Source organism: Alternaria infectoria (genome assembly GCF_024043175.1).
Source record: "Alternaria infectoria strain BMP 0036 chromosome Unknown scaffold_8, whole genome shotgun sequence".
NCBI classification, from domain to species: domain Eukaryota; kingdom Fungi; phylum Ascomycota; class Dothideomycetes; order Pleosporales; family Pleosporaceae; genus Alternaria; species Alternaria infectoria.
Genome location: NW_026250697.1, coordinates 1,374,945 through 1,391,476, shown reverse-complemented (window position 1 = coordinate 1,391,476; position 16,532 = coordinate 1,374,945). Strand labels below are relative to the sequence as shown.

General features: G+C 53.4%; 5 protein-coding genes across 5 annotated transcripts; 1 reads left to right on the top strand and 4 right to left on the bottom strand.

Moving 5' to 3' along the window:
- Window positions 1–216: 216 nt before the first annotated feature.
- J4E92_005902 (uncharacterized protein) lies at window positions 217–2,121 on the bottom strand (the record flags this gene model as incomplete). Its single annotated transcript, XM_051497278.1, has 1 exon — window positions 217–2,121. One exon carries the CDS (start codon window positions 2,119–2,121, stop codon window positions 217–219), a length of 1,905 nt encoding a protein of 634 aa, XP_051352938.1.
- Window positions 2,122–2,799: 678 nt separating this feature from the next.
- J4E92_005901 (uncharacterized protein) lies at window positions 2,800–4,488 on the bottom strand (the record flags this gene model as incomplete). Its single annotated transcript, XM_051497277.1, has 2 exons — window positions 2,800–3,959; window positions 4,011–4,488. 2 exons carry the CDS (start codon window positions 4,486–4,488, stop codon window positions 2,800–2,802), a joined length of 1,638 nt encoding a protein of 545 aa, XP_051352937.1.
- Window positions 4,489–5,100: 612 nt separating this feature from the next.
- J4E92_005900 (uncharacterized protein) lies at window positions 5,101–6,050 on the top strand (the record flags this gene model as incomplete). Its single annotated transcript, XM_051497276.1, has 2 exons — window positions 5,101–5,173; window positions 5,224–6,050. 2 exons carry the CDS (start codon window positions 5,101–5,103, stop codon window positions 6,048–6,050), a joined length of 900 nt encoding a protein of 299 aa, XP_051352936.1.
- Window positions 6,051–8,700: 2,650 nt separating this feature from the next.
- Window positions 8,701–9,703, bottom strand: RPS18 (ribosomal 40S subunit protein S18B; the record flags this gene model as incomplete). The annotated part of the gene is made up of 4 exons (XM_051497275.1): window positions 8,701–8,933; window positions 8,985–9,190; window positions 9,527–9,551; window positions 9,700–9,703. 4 exons carry the CDS (start codon window positions 9,701–9,703, stop codon window positions 8,701–8,703), a joined length of 468 nt encoding a protein of 155 aa, XP_051352935.1.
- A 5,089-nt stretch (window positions 9,704–14,792) lies between these two features.
- J4E92_005898 (uncharacterized protein) lies at window positions 14,793–16,169 on the bottom strand (the record flags this gene model as incomplete). Its single annotated transcript, XM_051497274.1, has 3 exons — window positions 14,793–15,331; window positions 15,381–15,842; window positions 15,935–16,169. 3 exons carry the CDS (start codon window positions 16,167–16,169, stop codon window positions 14,793–14,795), a joined length of 1,236 nt encoding a protein of 411 aa, XP_051352934.1.
- Between the last annotated feature and the right edge of the window lie 363 nt (window positions 16,170–16,532).

Genomic DNA, 16,532 nt, shown 5'->3' with positions numbered 1-16,532 from the left:
CAAATAGTGTACATGTCGCGCTCTCCGGCATACATGCACATGTTATCACTGCTTTAGTAGTCAAATTTGCAGTGCCCATTAATCAGATTGATGTATCTACCGCTCTCTGCGAAAACGCTCATCTTCAGAAGCTTTGGAAATAAGCATAACAATCTATAGCAGAATGCATGAGAATGAACGGTTGGGATACATTCATCAAAAAGACTTTCACTGCCCCTACGTGGACGGCTGGTGACTGTACATCGACCGCGCGATCCTGTTCGCTTCCTCCGTGGCAGCCTTCTTCTCATCTTCACCAGCGACTCGCGCCTTCTGCATCGCCATCTTCGCCTCGTATAGACGACCTTCCATGTCCAATACCATCTTCTCTGTGTCTAGCATCGATTGTGTCGAGTTGTCATGCTTCAGCTTACTGGCATTGCCGGTGCTGGAGTACATGATGCTAGTCAGACTGCCTGTTGAGTCAAGTCCTTCGGAGAGACGGATCAGTGCTTTTGGGGACGACGAAGCATATAGAGCATCGATGTTATGGGTAGCCGAATGGACGCGGTGGGCGGTGTAGCAAGATCCCGAGCCTGCTGCATGATGGTGATATCGCCTGCAAAACTCGTCTCGCGCAGTCGTTGCGTCAAGATAGTTTTCTTCCGGTTGAGACAATATTCGCTGTACGTCTTTTGACAAGGCCGGAAACCATTCAGCGCTTTTCACCTCCTCGCCTAGTGCGTAGAGCAAGTCTGCGAGAAATCTCCATGCAGGCGTACTGACTGACATCTCGGCTAACAGTACCATGAAGTCTCTCTCAAAGTCCTTGGCCGTCACGCGAGCCAGCGTATTGTCCACGGGTGGCAGTTTACTTCCAACGAACACCTGCCGCCCAGCAATATTAACGTAGCCATCGACAGGCTTACCCATGTCTGCAAAGATGTCTTCACATCGCGCTTCTTCGGCAAACAGGAAGTGCAGTCGATCGACCACCATGTCGACGATCCAGTACACTTCCATCCACTGCGCGAAAAGCAAAAGATCGAGAAGCGCGTCTACAGTCCAGATGATTTTCTCCACACGTATAGCGCCATAGCGATCGTACACGCCTGGGACATATTTTTTGGCTGACCAGAGATAGTGTGTGGGCAGCTCATTTGCGCGTTCCGGCGAGATGAGCTGAATGAAGATGTTCACTGTTCGTATAGCAATGTAATCTGGTACGGTGATGACGGTATTTCTGGGATCTCCTGCTGCTGTTCGAGCGTAGAACGGAGAAATGGAAATCAGAGTGTTTGCATCGACGTATTGTGCATCCTCAGTTGCTGGGCTCCCTTCGTCTGGGTCGGAGAAGCGAAATGTGACTCTTTCGTCTGTGCGCTGCTGGAGGTGGAATTTCGCGCGGGTATTAGGCAGGATGTAATTTTCTTCCACGGTAGAGGGGTTAAAGAAACCTGGCGGGAGAGTGGTAATTTTGGAAGTAGAGGAATGTTCACGACGGGTCGGCGGGCTGGACGATACAGGCGTCGGGAGCTTGTGAGCTGGTAGTGTCGCGACTTGGGTTTCCAGATGTCGAGTGGCAGATTCTCCTTGCGGTTCCGCGGTCTCGCCGCTTGGCATGGCATGCGCATCATCCTGCTCTGTATCGCTTCCATCGTCATCTCCTTCAGAGTTGACCATGTCTGAGCCTTGAGACTTTTCCTCTGCCCCAGTTTCTACTCGAGGAACTGGGTAAACGCACACCCCGACATATTCCGGGTTGTTTTTCAAAAACAACTTCCTCGCGGCTCCACATCGCTTACTCAACGTGTTATAGGCCAGTGGCTTCTTCAACTCATGGTCGAATCGTGCGTTAAACTCTTCGGCCAGCACATGCCAGTCTTTTGGCCCAGTCGCGCCGGGAACCAGATTGTCGCGACAGTGCAAGATGAAGAGATCTTGTTCGGATATCGGTTGAGCACGCGTGAGCCAGGGCCGTGTTTGTAGGAGAGAAGGAGCACTCGTGGTTTTAGCATCACCATTACCGGCGACGTTGGGAGGTTGTCTTCGCGGCTCTTTTGTCGCTGCTACTCTCAGACGCTTTGGTGTCGAGGCAAGACCGTCATTCTGAGAGTCGGTGGCTTTGCGTTTTGATGTCATGTTGGTGGTAAGCTTTGAAAATTTAGTCTTTCGGTAGTAAAGTTGGTGGCGAATGTGAGTTGAGAAGAATCCTTGTAGGTTGAAGTATTCAGGTGAGTGCTATGGTACTAAGAAAGTATATTTTTATGAGCATTGGGGGAAGAGTGAAGTATTAATTGGACGTAGACAACTACGACGGCTCGAAGCGTGGAGAAGGTGAGTGATGAGTGCCTTGGTAATGGCGATTCTCAGACCCCTGCAAATACTGCTGCCCTTACCAAGTGAAAGGTTTGGACATGACATCGATAAAGACGCATGTGAAGGGTACCTGGGAATTACGTCAGAGCGGAACAAGTGAACCGAAAATTTCATCGCGTACCAATATCCTTTCTACTTTCACTCCTATGCCACCAGTGCTACTATGATTTGCAATATTGAAAGGCCACAGTTGACGTAGTTGAATATAATCGTGGGTAGCGGCAATGCGCACTTGAAAATGTTGGATTTATATAAAACAGACACTGATGAGATGCGCACGGCGGATGATAGTTGGATGTGATCATTTATTTGTATTGGTTCCTGATAACACGAAGCAAATAAAGCCCGTATGATACAAGCAGCGAACGAGAATCCTTCCAATCAGTGCGAATCGGTTTCCTACATGACAATCTCAACCAAGCTAATCTACATGGAAAGTATCTACGACTCCCAGAAGTCACCAGACAACCACCTGTTGAGCATCTCAAGCGACGCCTCAGGCTGGTCGTAAGGAACCATGTGGCCACCAGCGTGGAGCTTCATGAAGGTGAAGTTGCCACTGGACTTGACCTGGCCAACAGTCTTGCCGTCGCCGTCGATCTTGAAGTCCTCCATCTCGGCCTTCTTGAAGCCCTTGGCACCGGGCCACTCAAGCGCCTCAGTCCAAGCCTTGTTACCTAGCCAGTTGCAGATGTAGTCGGCGTCACCAGCGTAGATGAGGACGGGAATCTTCTCGAGGATGCCGGGAACGACGCGGTGGAAGGGCTTCATCCAGTCACCCTGGAGGAGGAAGTTGCGGTTGATGTCGAAGTTGCAAGACTCGTAGTTGGAGACCTCAGCGCCGACGGCCTTCATGACCTCCTTCTTGTTGAGGTAGCCCTGTATCCAGTCAAGCTCGTCGTAGCAGAGAGAGTTGCTGCCGCAAGGCTTGCGGACATCGTAGACATTCTGACCGGTGCGTTGGTAAGGACCGATCATAGCGTTGTTACAGTAGATCGAGGCAGGCACGCAGGACCAGACGGACTCGGAGTTGTAGCAGTTCTCAATGAGGCTGGCGCAACGGGGGTAGGCGTTGTCCATGGACTGGCACTGAGACTCATCAAGGACAGCGGGCCAGCCACCCTCACCGCAGGCCATGGGGCGGTAGTACTCGTACTGAGTAAGACCATCGGTCAGACCGTTACCGATGAGGACGGACTGGAGGTTGATGTTGCGGTTCTTGTGGGACAGGATCTCGGAGGCGAAGACGGGGATGTAGTGACCGGCGTACGACTCTCCCGAGATGTGGAAGCTCTGGTGAGAGTACTCGGGGAACTGCTTGAAGAAGAGGGTGAGCAGGGCGTAGATGTCCTTGCCTGCAGCGACAGTGTTGCTGACTGAGCCGCTCGAGTATGAGTATCCGACGTTGACGGGCTGGTCAAGGAAGATGACGGAGGCGTTGGCGTTCCACGAGTAGGGGTTGTGCTTGACCTTCTGGTCCTTGGTGATGGAAGCAGGGCCGAGCTCCATGAACAGACCAGTCAGCGAGGAGCAGCCAGGTCCGCCATTGAGCCAGAGCACTACGGGGTCGTTCTTGGGGTCGTTGCGCGACTCGAAGAACCCTGGGATACGTTAGACACAGGTGTGTTTGTGGTGGTCATGCAGGTACTCACAGTAGAAGAGGTGCTTGTCCTCCTCGTCGTCATCAAGGTAGCCGGAGTACTGCTTGACCTTGTCGACGCCGAGGACGCTGGGGTCGACCTTCTTGGCCCTCAAGCTGTACTGCTCGAGCTTGCCGTCGATCTCGCGCTCCTTCTCGCCGTTCTCGTTCTCGACCCAGACGCTCTGGATGTCGGCGCCCTTGACGATGTGGTCCCACTCACTATCGGCCTTGCGCGTGTGCGGCTTGGGCTCGGAGAAGAAAGCGGCCTTCTCAAAGCTCTCGGGGAACATCATGGCGACCTCGTCCCAGACGGCGCGAGCCTCGCCGGTGAGCGACTTGAGGCTCTCCTCGAGGTTTTGGAGAGGCTTGGTCCATGAGGACTCCTTGAGCTCGCTGAACGAGTCGGGGAACTTCAGGACCTGTTGCTGCTGGGTTCCAACAGCGGCCGAAGCAGCTCCAACGAGGAGCGCCGAGGCAGCGACCTTCATGATGGCGGTGCTGAGCTTCCGGAGCTCTAGCGGTAAATGAAGTAGATGAGAAGGGTGCCTCTACGTTTTAATGAAGAAGCAGGCGATGAGTGATGGGGGAGGAAGAAAGGATGGAAGAGAGATGGGATGGGTGGAGTTAAGTCGAGCTATGGATAGCTCGTGTGGAGGAGGCGCGGCTTGTCCAGGCAACGGAGCATGACGCATCCCGACAGCTTATCAGCGTGGCTGGAGTCCAAGCTCCCCGGGGCCAGCATCACATGCCCGGCTTAGCGTTTCACGATAGCGTTGATCGGCGCCTGTGGCAGGACACCAGACGGCCGGGGACTTGGATCATAGACATCATTACGCCTGTCGCCTCATTCCAGGCACCTTGAGATGGAAGCCGTGGCGAGATGCTGCTGCCGAGCTCTCTCTGCGGACCGGGAAGCTAGAGCCGGACCTGCATGCATGTGGTCTGCATTGGGTTTAGCGCATGTGGGATCGCAGTGAGTGAACCTGCGCATGTCATCGGCGGCAGACCCCACCAAAATGGAATGCAACTTTTGCAACTTGCGCCAAACACCTGCACTTCAGTCAACACTATACCCATATCGACCCCCATAATCCGCCAAAATGCCTGTCGGAGTGTTCCAGCCGTCAAACCAGATCAGACTCACCAACGTCTCGCTGGTGCGCATGAAGAAGGGTGCGCAAACCCCACCCATGTCTATGTCTCTGTCCACTAACGACCCGCAGGCAAGAAGCGCTTCGAAATCGCATGCTACAAGAACAAGGTCCTCGAATGGCGCAACAAGATCGAGAAGGATATCTCCAACGTCCTGCAGATCGAGAACGTCTTCCTCAACGTATCCAAAGGCCAAGTCGCGCCCAAAGCCGATCTCGAAAAAGCATTCCCCAAGAAGTCGCTCGAAGACATCATCACCGACATATTAGACCACGGAGAGCTACAAGTAGGCGAGAAGGAGCGCAACGCCGAGTTGGAGAGGACCAAGAATGAAGTCATCGATATTGTGGCGGGAAAACTCGTGGACCCCAAGACAAAGCGCGTGTACACCACAGGTATGATCGAGAAGGCGCTGGATCAGCTGAGCTCGGCAGCAGCGACGCAACAAGGAGACAAGGGCGAGAGCAAGGAAGATGGTGAGGACAAAGGCAAAGCGAAGGAACTGCCCAAGTGGACCGGCATCGTTACGAACAAGTCAGCCAAGTCGCAGGCGCTATTCGCCATGAAGGCCCTCATCGCCCACCAGCCGATACCTGTCGCCCGCATGCAGATGAAACTGCGCGTCACCTGTCCGACGTCCGTCCTCAAGCAATCCATAAAGACTGCGCCCAAGGCGCCAGCGGGCACTGAAGAGAAGGGAACTACCGGTACTGTCAAGGATGCGATATTGGCCTTCATGGAGAAGATCGAGAGCCAAGACACAATAGGCGCCGAGTGGGAGGCAGTGGGTCTCGTTGAGCCTGGAGCCTTCAAGGGTTTGAACGAGTTGATTGAGGGCCAAACAAAAGGAAGGGGCAATGTCGAGGTTCTCGAGATGGCTGTTGGTGCCGACGACTGAGTAGTGACACGTCTTGCCAGCACGCGTCGCGCAGCATGCTCGTCCTCACGTGCTGTTGTATAACGACAGGAACGCCTGTGCAAAAGGTGTTTCCATACACCCGCGAGGGATAAGCACTCAGTTCTATGGACTGCAAGGAACAGGGCGACTGCAGTCCTCCTGCACGTCTTTCCAAGTCCACGAAATGCCGCTTCGGACTACACCACCAGGGGAAATGCGCTATACGCTTCCATCCGCCGGAGCGTCAGAGTCAGAGACGAATGCAAATCATCATAGATCTCGCTGTAGGCACTGCACTATAATATGTAGTAGAACAAGTTCATGGGTAGCGGCTTGTGGTTTCCAATGCATACGACTGTTATCCCTGTACCTATTCCATGCAAATCGTAAGCCTCACAAGACGCACCACGACTTCGCTTCTCATTCGCTGTGTCGTCATGTCTTCCCAAACTTCCCCTCTTCAAACTGCTATGTGCAATGGTCCCGATGCATCGTCGCTGAGCCACTCGCTGCGGGACAGCTGTTCGAGAGCTGCATGATCTTGCATCCTCCCGCATGCAAATTTGCGTGGGGCAGTCAAGCCCGGGTACCGGGCCTCATGAACCTGAGCAGGTTAATTAGATTCCTTCATGGTATACCGACCGGATACTTGGTAAGATTTAGTTTTAGCACCTTTCGTAGCAATTGCGAACATGCGAAATAGGTTTACTTCATGATTGTAGTTTTACATTCCATGTATGCTCGTTAATGTGTCATCGTTAAGTTGTGCTTCGTGCTTCCTCGTTATCATCTGAAAGACGCACCCGTTTTCGCAGCGCGTTCGTGAGTAAGAGTCGTAAGTCGTAATCGTTACCATGCAAATGCTGTACCTGAAACATGCGTCAAGAACGGAGCGCCGGTACCCAACAAGTAGGAAATAGCGAAAGGAAAAACGGAGAGTTAATGAAAGCGCTCGCATCCTCATCGCACACTCCGGTTCATCTCAGATGACATCGAGCTCGCTCAGTGCGTCTTGTCATCCATGCAGCAACGTTTTCAGTCGCTTGCTCAGTCCCACCAGCGCCGATTGAGCACACGCCCATTGTCACTCAGGATCCCAAGGACATCAGCGCTACTAGTCTGTACGCCCCATACCCGCTCAATTGGATCCGCAATCGCCATCCAGTCTAGCCCCCTAACGTCATACATGTCTAGTACTACGCGAACCAGCCACGGCGAGTACATTGCGTAACTTGTATCTTGGTAGAGGAACGGTGAGGTTGGTCCCGCGACGGCTGCATTCTCATGGCTCGTCTGTTGTGCGAATTGTAGAGGGTGAGGACGTGGGCGTTGACGACGGGACGAGGACAGTGGTGGGGTGGACAGTTCTATACCGCCTCCAGCCGAGCTGGGAGAACTTGCTGCTGAGGAGGCGGGGCTGGATGCGTCGGAGAACATTGAATCATCGCTCATTTTGGTGTTCAGGGGTAGTAGCATTCTGACGGAGCGTAACGCTTCTTGTGCGGCGGCTTTGATGGCATCGTAGCTTGAGAGTGTAATGAGCGAGCCCGTCGACTTTGACAGGGGCCCATCATCAATGGGCGTGTCACTGATACGCGAAGAAGGCGAGTCGAAGGACAACGATCGTATGCGCAACTTGGGCGAAGGAGTCCGGATGAGTGTCGTCATAATCGAGCGCTGACTGCGAACGGACAAGAAACTCAATACGAAAAGAGGAAACGCAAAGAAGAGACCTTCCGACGGCCTAGCGAAAGTCCGCGCTTTCAGGAAGGGTTATATCCACAGTACTCACCTCAGCCATGCGGCCCTTTCACTGGCCCTGCAGGTGAAATATGCAACCATGCCACGACTTCGGCGCCGTAGGGAAGACTTTACGGGCCTTCCGAGTCACGTCCTGTGAGAGAGGCGTAAATAGCGGGGAAGACGTATCATTGAGCAGGACGCACTGGCACTGCAGATGCCGACGATCGCGAGGTTGAAATGTTGCAGCATGTGTGGGACACAACGCACTCCACACTTGGCGCTTGATAAATCGAGTAGAATAGGTCGCTTCGGACTGGGATAATTGATTGGGAGAGTATGGAGGATAGGAAAGCCTGTCTTGCACCCAAGATTCGCCAGGTGCCGCAGCTTCGATGGGGATTATGATTCGTGGGTTTGTCCAATGTGCCCTTGGGAAAGCAGGTGTGACCAGCCTAGACGCCGTTAGCGGATCGTGCCGATGACAATGTCCACTCAGTACAAGAACCAGCACTCAGAACACTCTAGTGCGCCGAAGCGTGGTCGTTGTGTGACGTGGTGCCTCGTGAGCGGAGTGTGGGCGCAAAGCGATGTTAGTCCTCATCGCCAATCACTAGCCTATTCTAGGCGCCACACAATAAGCTCCCTCACATGACTGATGCGGAACCCTTGACTGTCGAAAGCGAATACGCATCATGATGGAACAAGTCGAAATTTGAATGTGTGATTTTGGTACAGGCTGTATTCGGCCAACCCTAACCGTGCCGCATCACCTCACCTCATATCGTGCATTGCCGCATGAAGTGTAAGTGTGAAAGCCAATGAAAGCCGTTTGATAAACACCGTAAGTGCACCACCCATTTCGTAAAGGCATGTTCCAGCCCCAGCTGCCCAGCGCATGCGAAAACCTTTAACCCTTCTTCTTGGAGACACCGACGGTTCGGCCGCGACGACCGGTGGTCTTTGAGTGCTGACCACGGACACGGAGGCCCCAGTAGTGACGGAGACCACGGTGAGCGCGGATCTTCTTCAAGCGCTCGAGATCGTCACGGAGCTTGGAGGCGACACCGTTGGCGAGGACCTGGCTGTTCTTGCCATCGACGATATCGCGCTGCCTGTTGAGGAACCAGGCGGGGATCTTGTCTGCAGGGTGTCAGCGTCATTATCCCTGTTGGAGAGATGGTCGTGGCGTACACTGGAGGGGGTTCTGGATGATGGTAACGATACGCTCAAGCTCTTCGGAGGTGAGGTCACCAGCGCGCTTGGACAGATCGACATCGGCCTTCTTGCAGACCAAGTTGGAGTATCGGCGACCGACACCCGTGATCTTGGTCAAGGCGTACATGACCTTCTGCTTGCCATCGACGTTCGTGTTCAACAAACGGATGATGTATTGGAAGCTGGTAAAGTCAGCACTGCTCTCATTGTGCGAATGTGCCTGCGTTTGTGCGCCGCCTCTATGCGTAGACCTCCGCAATCCGAAAACCATCAGCCATCGCAATTGGCCACTCCAGCCCGAACAGCACAACAAAGCTTCCCCTTGCACAGATAGTTCCCTTCATCTTTCTGCAACGCCTGGTGCGTACGATTGTCTACTCTATTCCCTCCCATTGGCTTCTGAGTGCTGTCGGACTGGAAGGCGGCTGCGAGGTCGTGTGGACTCATAGGACTAGGCGGTTCGATGCGAAGGAAGCCGAGGGCTGAACGGGGAATCGCAGGCTCTTGTATGTACGTACTTAGACTTCTCTCCGGAGACGAGCGCTGGAAAGTTGTCAGCATGCCTCTATTACGAGTGTCTGAACATCAATTATTGCGACCCCACTCCACGCGCTGGGTGAGGCACACTCGGCGCGATCAAAGCCAGGGTCGCAACAACTGATATGAGTCGATAGAATCCGGGTATACTCACACATGATGGCGGCTTGTCGTACGTCGTCGATGTGGTGTTGTCGATGCTCTTACAGTGGGAGGAATTTCGATCGTTCTCGCTTGCGAGTGTTGGCTTGCCAAGGGAAATGGCACGTGCGAGCGTTCTAACCGCTTCGGGCCTCCGCTGGCAAAACCACTCCGCTCCTCTGTCTACCCCCCGGGGCCATGTGGGAAGAGTGAGGCGCCAACTGCATTGTGAGCAGAGGGAGACATCCTGGGATTCTATTTTGCTGTTGGAGTTCATGTGCGTCTGGATTCCATGGGGCTTGAGGCTGCAGAGTAGACGACGACCTGCTCACACCGACTCAGTCCCTTCCTCGCATGAGCTGTGCTCTTGCAATTTGTGTGCTTTGCGTGCCGCCCATCGCTCGCGCGCGATATAATTCATCTCGCAAACTATCGGTCAATGCACTCGCGTGTGACGTCTTCCTTCACCGCTCCTGCCGCCATAGTTCTCCCGTCGTCACCCATGCAGTCCCAGTGCGGACAGTTTGGGGCTGTGTGCGCGAGCAGGCGACGCGCTGCCTGGCAATGCACACGTCTCTTTCGCACGCATTTGGGCATGCTTACGGAACAACAGGAAAAAGCAACGACATGACCTAACAGTGAAGGCACGATAGCTATGTCTCGATCACGAGTGCTGCCTGTGATTCAAGGCTAGCACGTTCAATCGCATCCAGTCCTCCGCGTAGTACGTCTTCGTGTCGTACTTCGCGTGTACCAGAGATCGCGTTCGGTATCGTCTCGATGCTTATTTTATCCAGGACGGCCTCTGAAAGCACTTTTAGCAAGCTCTTTGTCTATCATGGGGACTACCTCACCGTATTCTCTCGGTGAATTTCACACGTTTCCTACGTCACAGTTTGCAGTTCCCGCCCCAACTCTGTCGACCTCCATAGGTTCGTTATGAGGCGAAGCATCTCTAAGCGTGCTGCGCCACCGTTCGACCTCAACACTTTTCCCACATCGTCAAGTCATTTGCCAGGATGTATGGTGCCTGGAAGTAGGCACACAGTATCTGTGGCTGTAGCTGCCTTGCAGCTACATGTATGCCTGGCTGTTAAAAGCTCCGCTACACCCGTGTGTATGTGTAAAGACAGCACTTCACAGCCTCATCCAACTTATGCATACAGCCTACCCTAGACTGATTCGACCTTGAGCCACGGATATACTCTTACACTATACTGACTCTACTCAATTCGGTCACTGTATTTGTCTGACCGGATCATCCTATGCATCAGGCGAAGAACTCTTCTGGGCAACACAGTCGTGGAAGCCGGTTCATCGCTTAGCCCTGGCAACGACCCGGACATTTCTTCCAAAGATGGATTCTCGGGCCCACATTGTTACAGACGGACCGTTCACCAATGATGAGCTTACTACTGGAACCGCACCCGTCGTCGAGCTTACCAGGCACGACACGATTTCCTCCGTCGAAAGTGTCCCTCGATTATCCGAAGGCCGTTGGGCACTGAACCTCAGTGGAAACTGTTCGACCTGCCATCATCACCACAGATCTGTACAGGTGCATGTTCAGGTTTCGGGCGACTCTACTGAATTCGGTGATGTGTATTGCCACAAATGCCAGAAATTGTGGTTGGCCTTCGGAAAACTCAATGGCACGCGCCTGTCTCTTCTCTCTACAAAGAGTCTAGAGCCGGAGACGCTTGCAACTGAGGCTGATTTCCGCAAAACTCTGGTTCGGGCTATACAGTCTGCCACTCCTATCGCCACACTATCTCCCACTCTTACCGTCATACCGGAAAGCACACCGGCCGGTCCATCCCGGGAGACATCTGTACGGTCAACCGCTCAGAGAGACACCCAGCAACACCCAGCATCCATCGGCAGTCACCCAGGGCCAGTGTCGGTTGAATCCAGTAATGGGGAACAAGCTTCAGGTCTCAGCCATATCCGCTCGGGTGGCCAGAGGCATGCGACATTCCGCCAAAACGCTTGGTCCAAAGGTCGGCAGGCCTTCTCTCGGCTCAGTATGAGGCTTACAGCACGACTACGCAAATCAAAGCCCAGTCCCTCAGTTACGAGGTTCCCTGAGAGTAGCTCCGACCAAGATCGCCATCGCCAAATCGGGGGATCTTTACCGGCTGGTATAGAGCCCATCGTGGAAAACTCGGAATCTCTGGCTGAGTCTACAGAGACTCACGTCGACCTCCAAGGCGAATCAACTCAGGAGTCTCCTAATGTCCGCGACCGGTCAGCTGCCGCCACGAATGCGCTGGTTTCGCTCCAAGATCTCGACCTTCAGGCGATCCATGCTTTATCTCCACAAGAGCGTTGGGAATGGGGCCGCAGGCAACTAACAGACTTCAGAACACAGTATGCCGTGCCCACTGTTCCGATCAGTGACCCAGTCATGATCAATAGTGGAACGCAGGCAAACCTTTCGGAAGATTCGCTGTTGTCTCATCGTCCACTTACCAGACGTCATTCTGCCTTGGCTTTCGTTGGAAACACCTTTGGCACTCACGACTACTGGGACGTCTTTCGGGGAAGTACGCAGACTTTCCATAATCGTCCACTGAGCATGAGCGAAGCGAATTTATCAGACGCCGAAACCGTTGTTGAACGAATCAGTATCGCTCCTACCACACACCAATTGCTGATCGATACCTTACATCGAGATCGCCGCGGATCTGAGTCGTCGCGCCCTCTTTCGATGTACAGTATCGTGCACGAATGGCAGCAGTATGCTCGGAACAGGGCGGAGGTTCGACTATCGATAGACTCGGCAGCGACTGGCGGTGCTATTAGAAATATCACTATGGGGAGGGCGCGTGCTAGCAATCGCCTATCTCGTAACTCGATGAATCGGGTGTCCTATTTTTACGATACAGAACTAGGAGGGTCGAGAGTTCAGCTGCCAGTGGCGATGGAGACCGAGCGCAGCGATATACCGGAACACGCTAGCTCGCCTACTGTATCGCCACCGAGCCCCGAAGCGGATGTGAGATCACAGGGTTGAAGTCTCGATATGTCTGCGAGGCTCCGCAAGGCCCGGAAACCAGGGGCTCTTCACTCGTCAGTTTCACCTTCATATACGATGCTACGGTGAGTTACCACGGTCTCTTAGGTCATTTCATTGTAACGCTGCACGAGCTTTCCCTGGTATTACGAGCCAGATAGCCTAGGATGCATTTCTTAAATCACCATCACGCCTCACGATATGCTGTTTCTTAGTTTTCTTTTAGCACAAATGTATACAAATAGATCACTCTGCTTGCCTTTCGCGATCTTCGAAAAGACCCATTTGTCAACATTCATCTCATCTTCTAATCTATGGTGACTACTTCACGGGTTTTACTGCTTGCGCCAGTCCCAGTGAAACGCGTTTGGCCCATAAGGTGAGCTAGGGCTGAGTGAAAGTCTACGCCAAAGAGGTCGTGCACGAGGGAGACTGCAGCTCCCAGCTACTCAGCTGTACTTAGAGTCGACCCTCCAAGCATTTCTTTCGCCTCCAAGATTGGGTGTAACCAACCAGCACTCATTGCTCTTGTGTGTGATCTCAACCAACACCATGACGCAACCAACAGATGCACAGACCTTCCTCTCTTCCCTCGAGTCCCTCGAATGTGCCATATGCATGGAAGGATACGACGCCAATCACCGTCCTATAATTTTCGAATGCCGTCATATCTTCGGCGAAAACTGCGTAAGACGTTGGATCGAAAGTGGCAATGGTTTGTGTCCTAATTGCCGCGCGCCTCTACATGGAGAGGAGACTGTTGTCCCAGCAAGCGAAGAGGTTCAACCCCCACCAATCGAAGTACCTACAGGCATTGTGCGAGAAGAGCCTGTAGTTCCAACAAGCCAAGAGATCCCACAGCTACCAATGGAAGTACTGGCAGACTTCATTCGAGAAGACAACATGGTTCGATGGAGCCAAGAACCCGAGCAACAATCGGTCCAAGTACCGGCAGACTTCATTCGAGAAGACAATATGGTTCGGTGGAGCCAAGAGCCCCAGCAGCGACCGGTCCAAGTACCGACAGACTTCATTCTAGAGGACAACATGGTTCGATGGAGCCAGGAACCCCAGCAGCGATCGGTCCAACAACCCCAGCAGCGACCAGTGCAAGTACCCTCTGAGGTTATGCGCGTTATAGCCCGTCAATCCGATTGGGACGTGCTAGTAAATCAGCGTATGAGGTGGCTAGTGTCTCGATCGGAACGTCTTGTAGCCTCTCTACTGCGACTACCCGGACAGGCTGGGGTCAAGCTAGGTCTGCTTCGACGGAATGGTGCAAATGACCGGGCCGCTGATGCTCGTCTTCGGAAGCGCCTGCAGCGAAACCCAGAACATCATCCACATGCTCGGGATACCCGTAGGATAGCCGATGCAGCACGTCGAGCGGGAAACAATCACGATGCTCGCCAAAACAATCGCGAACCAATTAACCGTACTGGCAATCCATGGCTAACCGGGGCACAAGAACGCCATTCATCCCGTAGCGTTTGGCAAGCGCTGCGAGACCGAGCACAACCTTCTCGTGCCCATCGGAGACGCCAAGAGGATCAGGATCGAGAGTATGCACAACTCCTCCAGCGTACATACGATGAACAAGATGACGCGTATGAGGCGTACGACGACGACTTTGACGTACCACACCGGCCTACATACTCGATACGTGACGGTGTACATAGGATCCGCGAGCCACCATCGAATGCCTATATACCTCAGCGGTTTAGAAACGCAGGGCTTAACGGCTTGTATGATTCTGTCTATGAGTTCTACTAGGGCCATCTTGTGGAAGGTGAGATCAGCTTGGTCGTGTGAAGCGCTGAGTGCTAACGGGTAGTCAGGGCTGAAGAGTGCAAGGGAGAATAAAGCCGTATCGGATGATGCAATTTTTCAGAATCTTGAAAGCGTACGCAAGGGTATATATCGGCTGCGCGTTTCATTGTCTGTAGCCTTACAATGAAGACGAGGTTGATGGGAGTTCATGGAGAGCCATTCTTGATCATGCTGTTTATTATTCAAATATAATGTAGAGTTGGTCAAGCCAGAACGGCCAACATTGACTTACCAAAACTACACCGCGATGTCCGTTATTCTCACCAGTCATCAATCATGTCATTAAATTCTTCACTCTCCACATCCATAACCTTCCTCGCTGCCTCACTTCCACTAACTGGTAGCATCTCGAGCCCACCATCTTCATTGTCATCCTTCTTCTTGAACTCCTTAGGCACCTCTTCAGGATCCATGAGGCCGACCTGGAAAAGCACAGAAGCCTGGTCCCAGTAAAACCTCTCGCACCATATCTTTCCAGCTCTGAATCCCACGATGCTCACCACGACTATCTCGACTTTCTGGTTTGTTGGTGCAACGCCAGGAAGAATCCAGGGCATCTGGCATGTGTGTTTGAACTGGATGTAAAGTTCGTCTACTATTCGATCGACGCCTATTGTGCGCGAGATGAGCCGCATGTGCATTGATGGTGGGGCCGTTTTGAGAAAGTAGTCGCGGTAGAAGCGCTTGAGATCTGGATGGCCGCTTGCCCCGGTCATAGTCGGAGTAAAGTTGACGTATGGTGTCGGGGTTTTGGTATAGGTTTCGAGGATCTTATCGAGCGATTTTCCGCGGTACTTTTCTGTTGAGTGTTAGCTTTTACAATAGATACGATTGGTCGCCATGCATACGCTCTTCGTTTTCCTCCCATAGCCGCTCCAGATCTACCTCGGCGCTGAAGCCCTTTCGAACAGTGCTCAAACTCCTGCTCCATGCGATAGCGTCGGCCACGGCGTCGTATTCATCTAGATCGTGCTCTGCAAAGCCTGCATCAACGCCCTCGTATGTGAAGCACGGATACAGTATCTTGTCCTGTAAGCCTCCCGCGCCAATACCGTGCGTGACGCGCTTCTGCACCGTCCGTCGCTTGCCTTGTATGCCAAGAACTTCGGGGCGACGCGTCACACCAACGGTGATGTCGTTTCCGGATGTGCCCTCGGCTAGATGTACGAGCACGCGAAAGGACGATGTGAAGCGGTGACGTGTATCGGGAATGGAGGACGGATAGTAGGCGATGAGGGAGCAGAGTTTCGAGGTGGCGGTTTTGGGTTCCGAGTAGACGTCTAGACATACGGCTGCAGCGTCACCGAATGCTACAGAGCCATGGTCAGTACATGAGTCGGAGGGTGCTGGCGCAGAGCACGTATACTCGTGACATGCGCCAGAGTGTGAAAGGGCTGTATACCCACGATTGCGTAGCGTTCCCCAATGCCCATCTTGTCCCCCAGCTTGTGAAGCGTCTGCACGTATTGCTTGCCACCTTTGCCCATAGGGATGTATTCGACAATGAAGCCCTCGTCGCGCCACGCCTTCATAGTCTCGATGTCGAACTCGGCGTCTTCGGCTGTGATGTACAGCACGGGCGTGCTGCTCCGGAACGACAGCCAGCCATTGCGGTCAGCGAGGAATTGTTGCGCCATGTCGTGGTCCAGAGTCGTTGTCGCAAAGGCAGGCGCGCTCACGCGATGGCTGCGGGAGGTCCACTATAGGCAAGCGTAGCTATGCTGGTTCCGTCTTGGTAGCGTCCGATGATGGTTGGGACGTTGTCAACGGTGTAGTGCGATGCGCGGTGGTTAGGCCAGCCCTTTGCGCGCGGATGAACAAGGTCAGACCATTCATGGATGCAACGGCGCATTTTCGGTGCGGGCTCACAAGAATCCTGCTCGAGGCTGGTTGCATGAGGATTTAGTGGAGTCGTGCCTCAAGTGCTGTCTCCAACTCGTGAATGACGTAGGCGCTGTAAGCCTCCTTCGGGACTAGCCGGAATGCAGCAGGAAACCGCT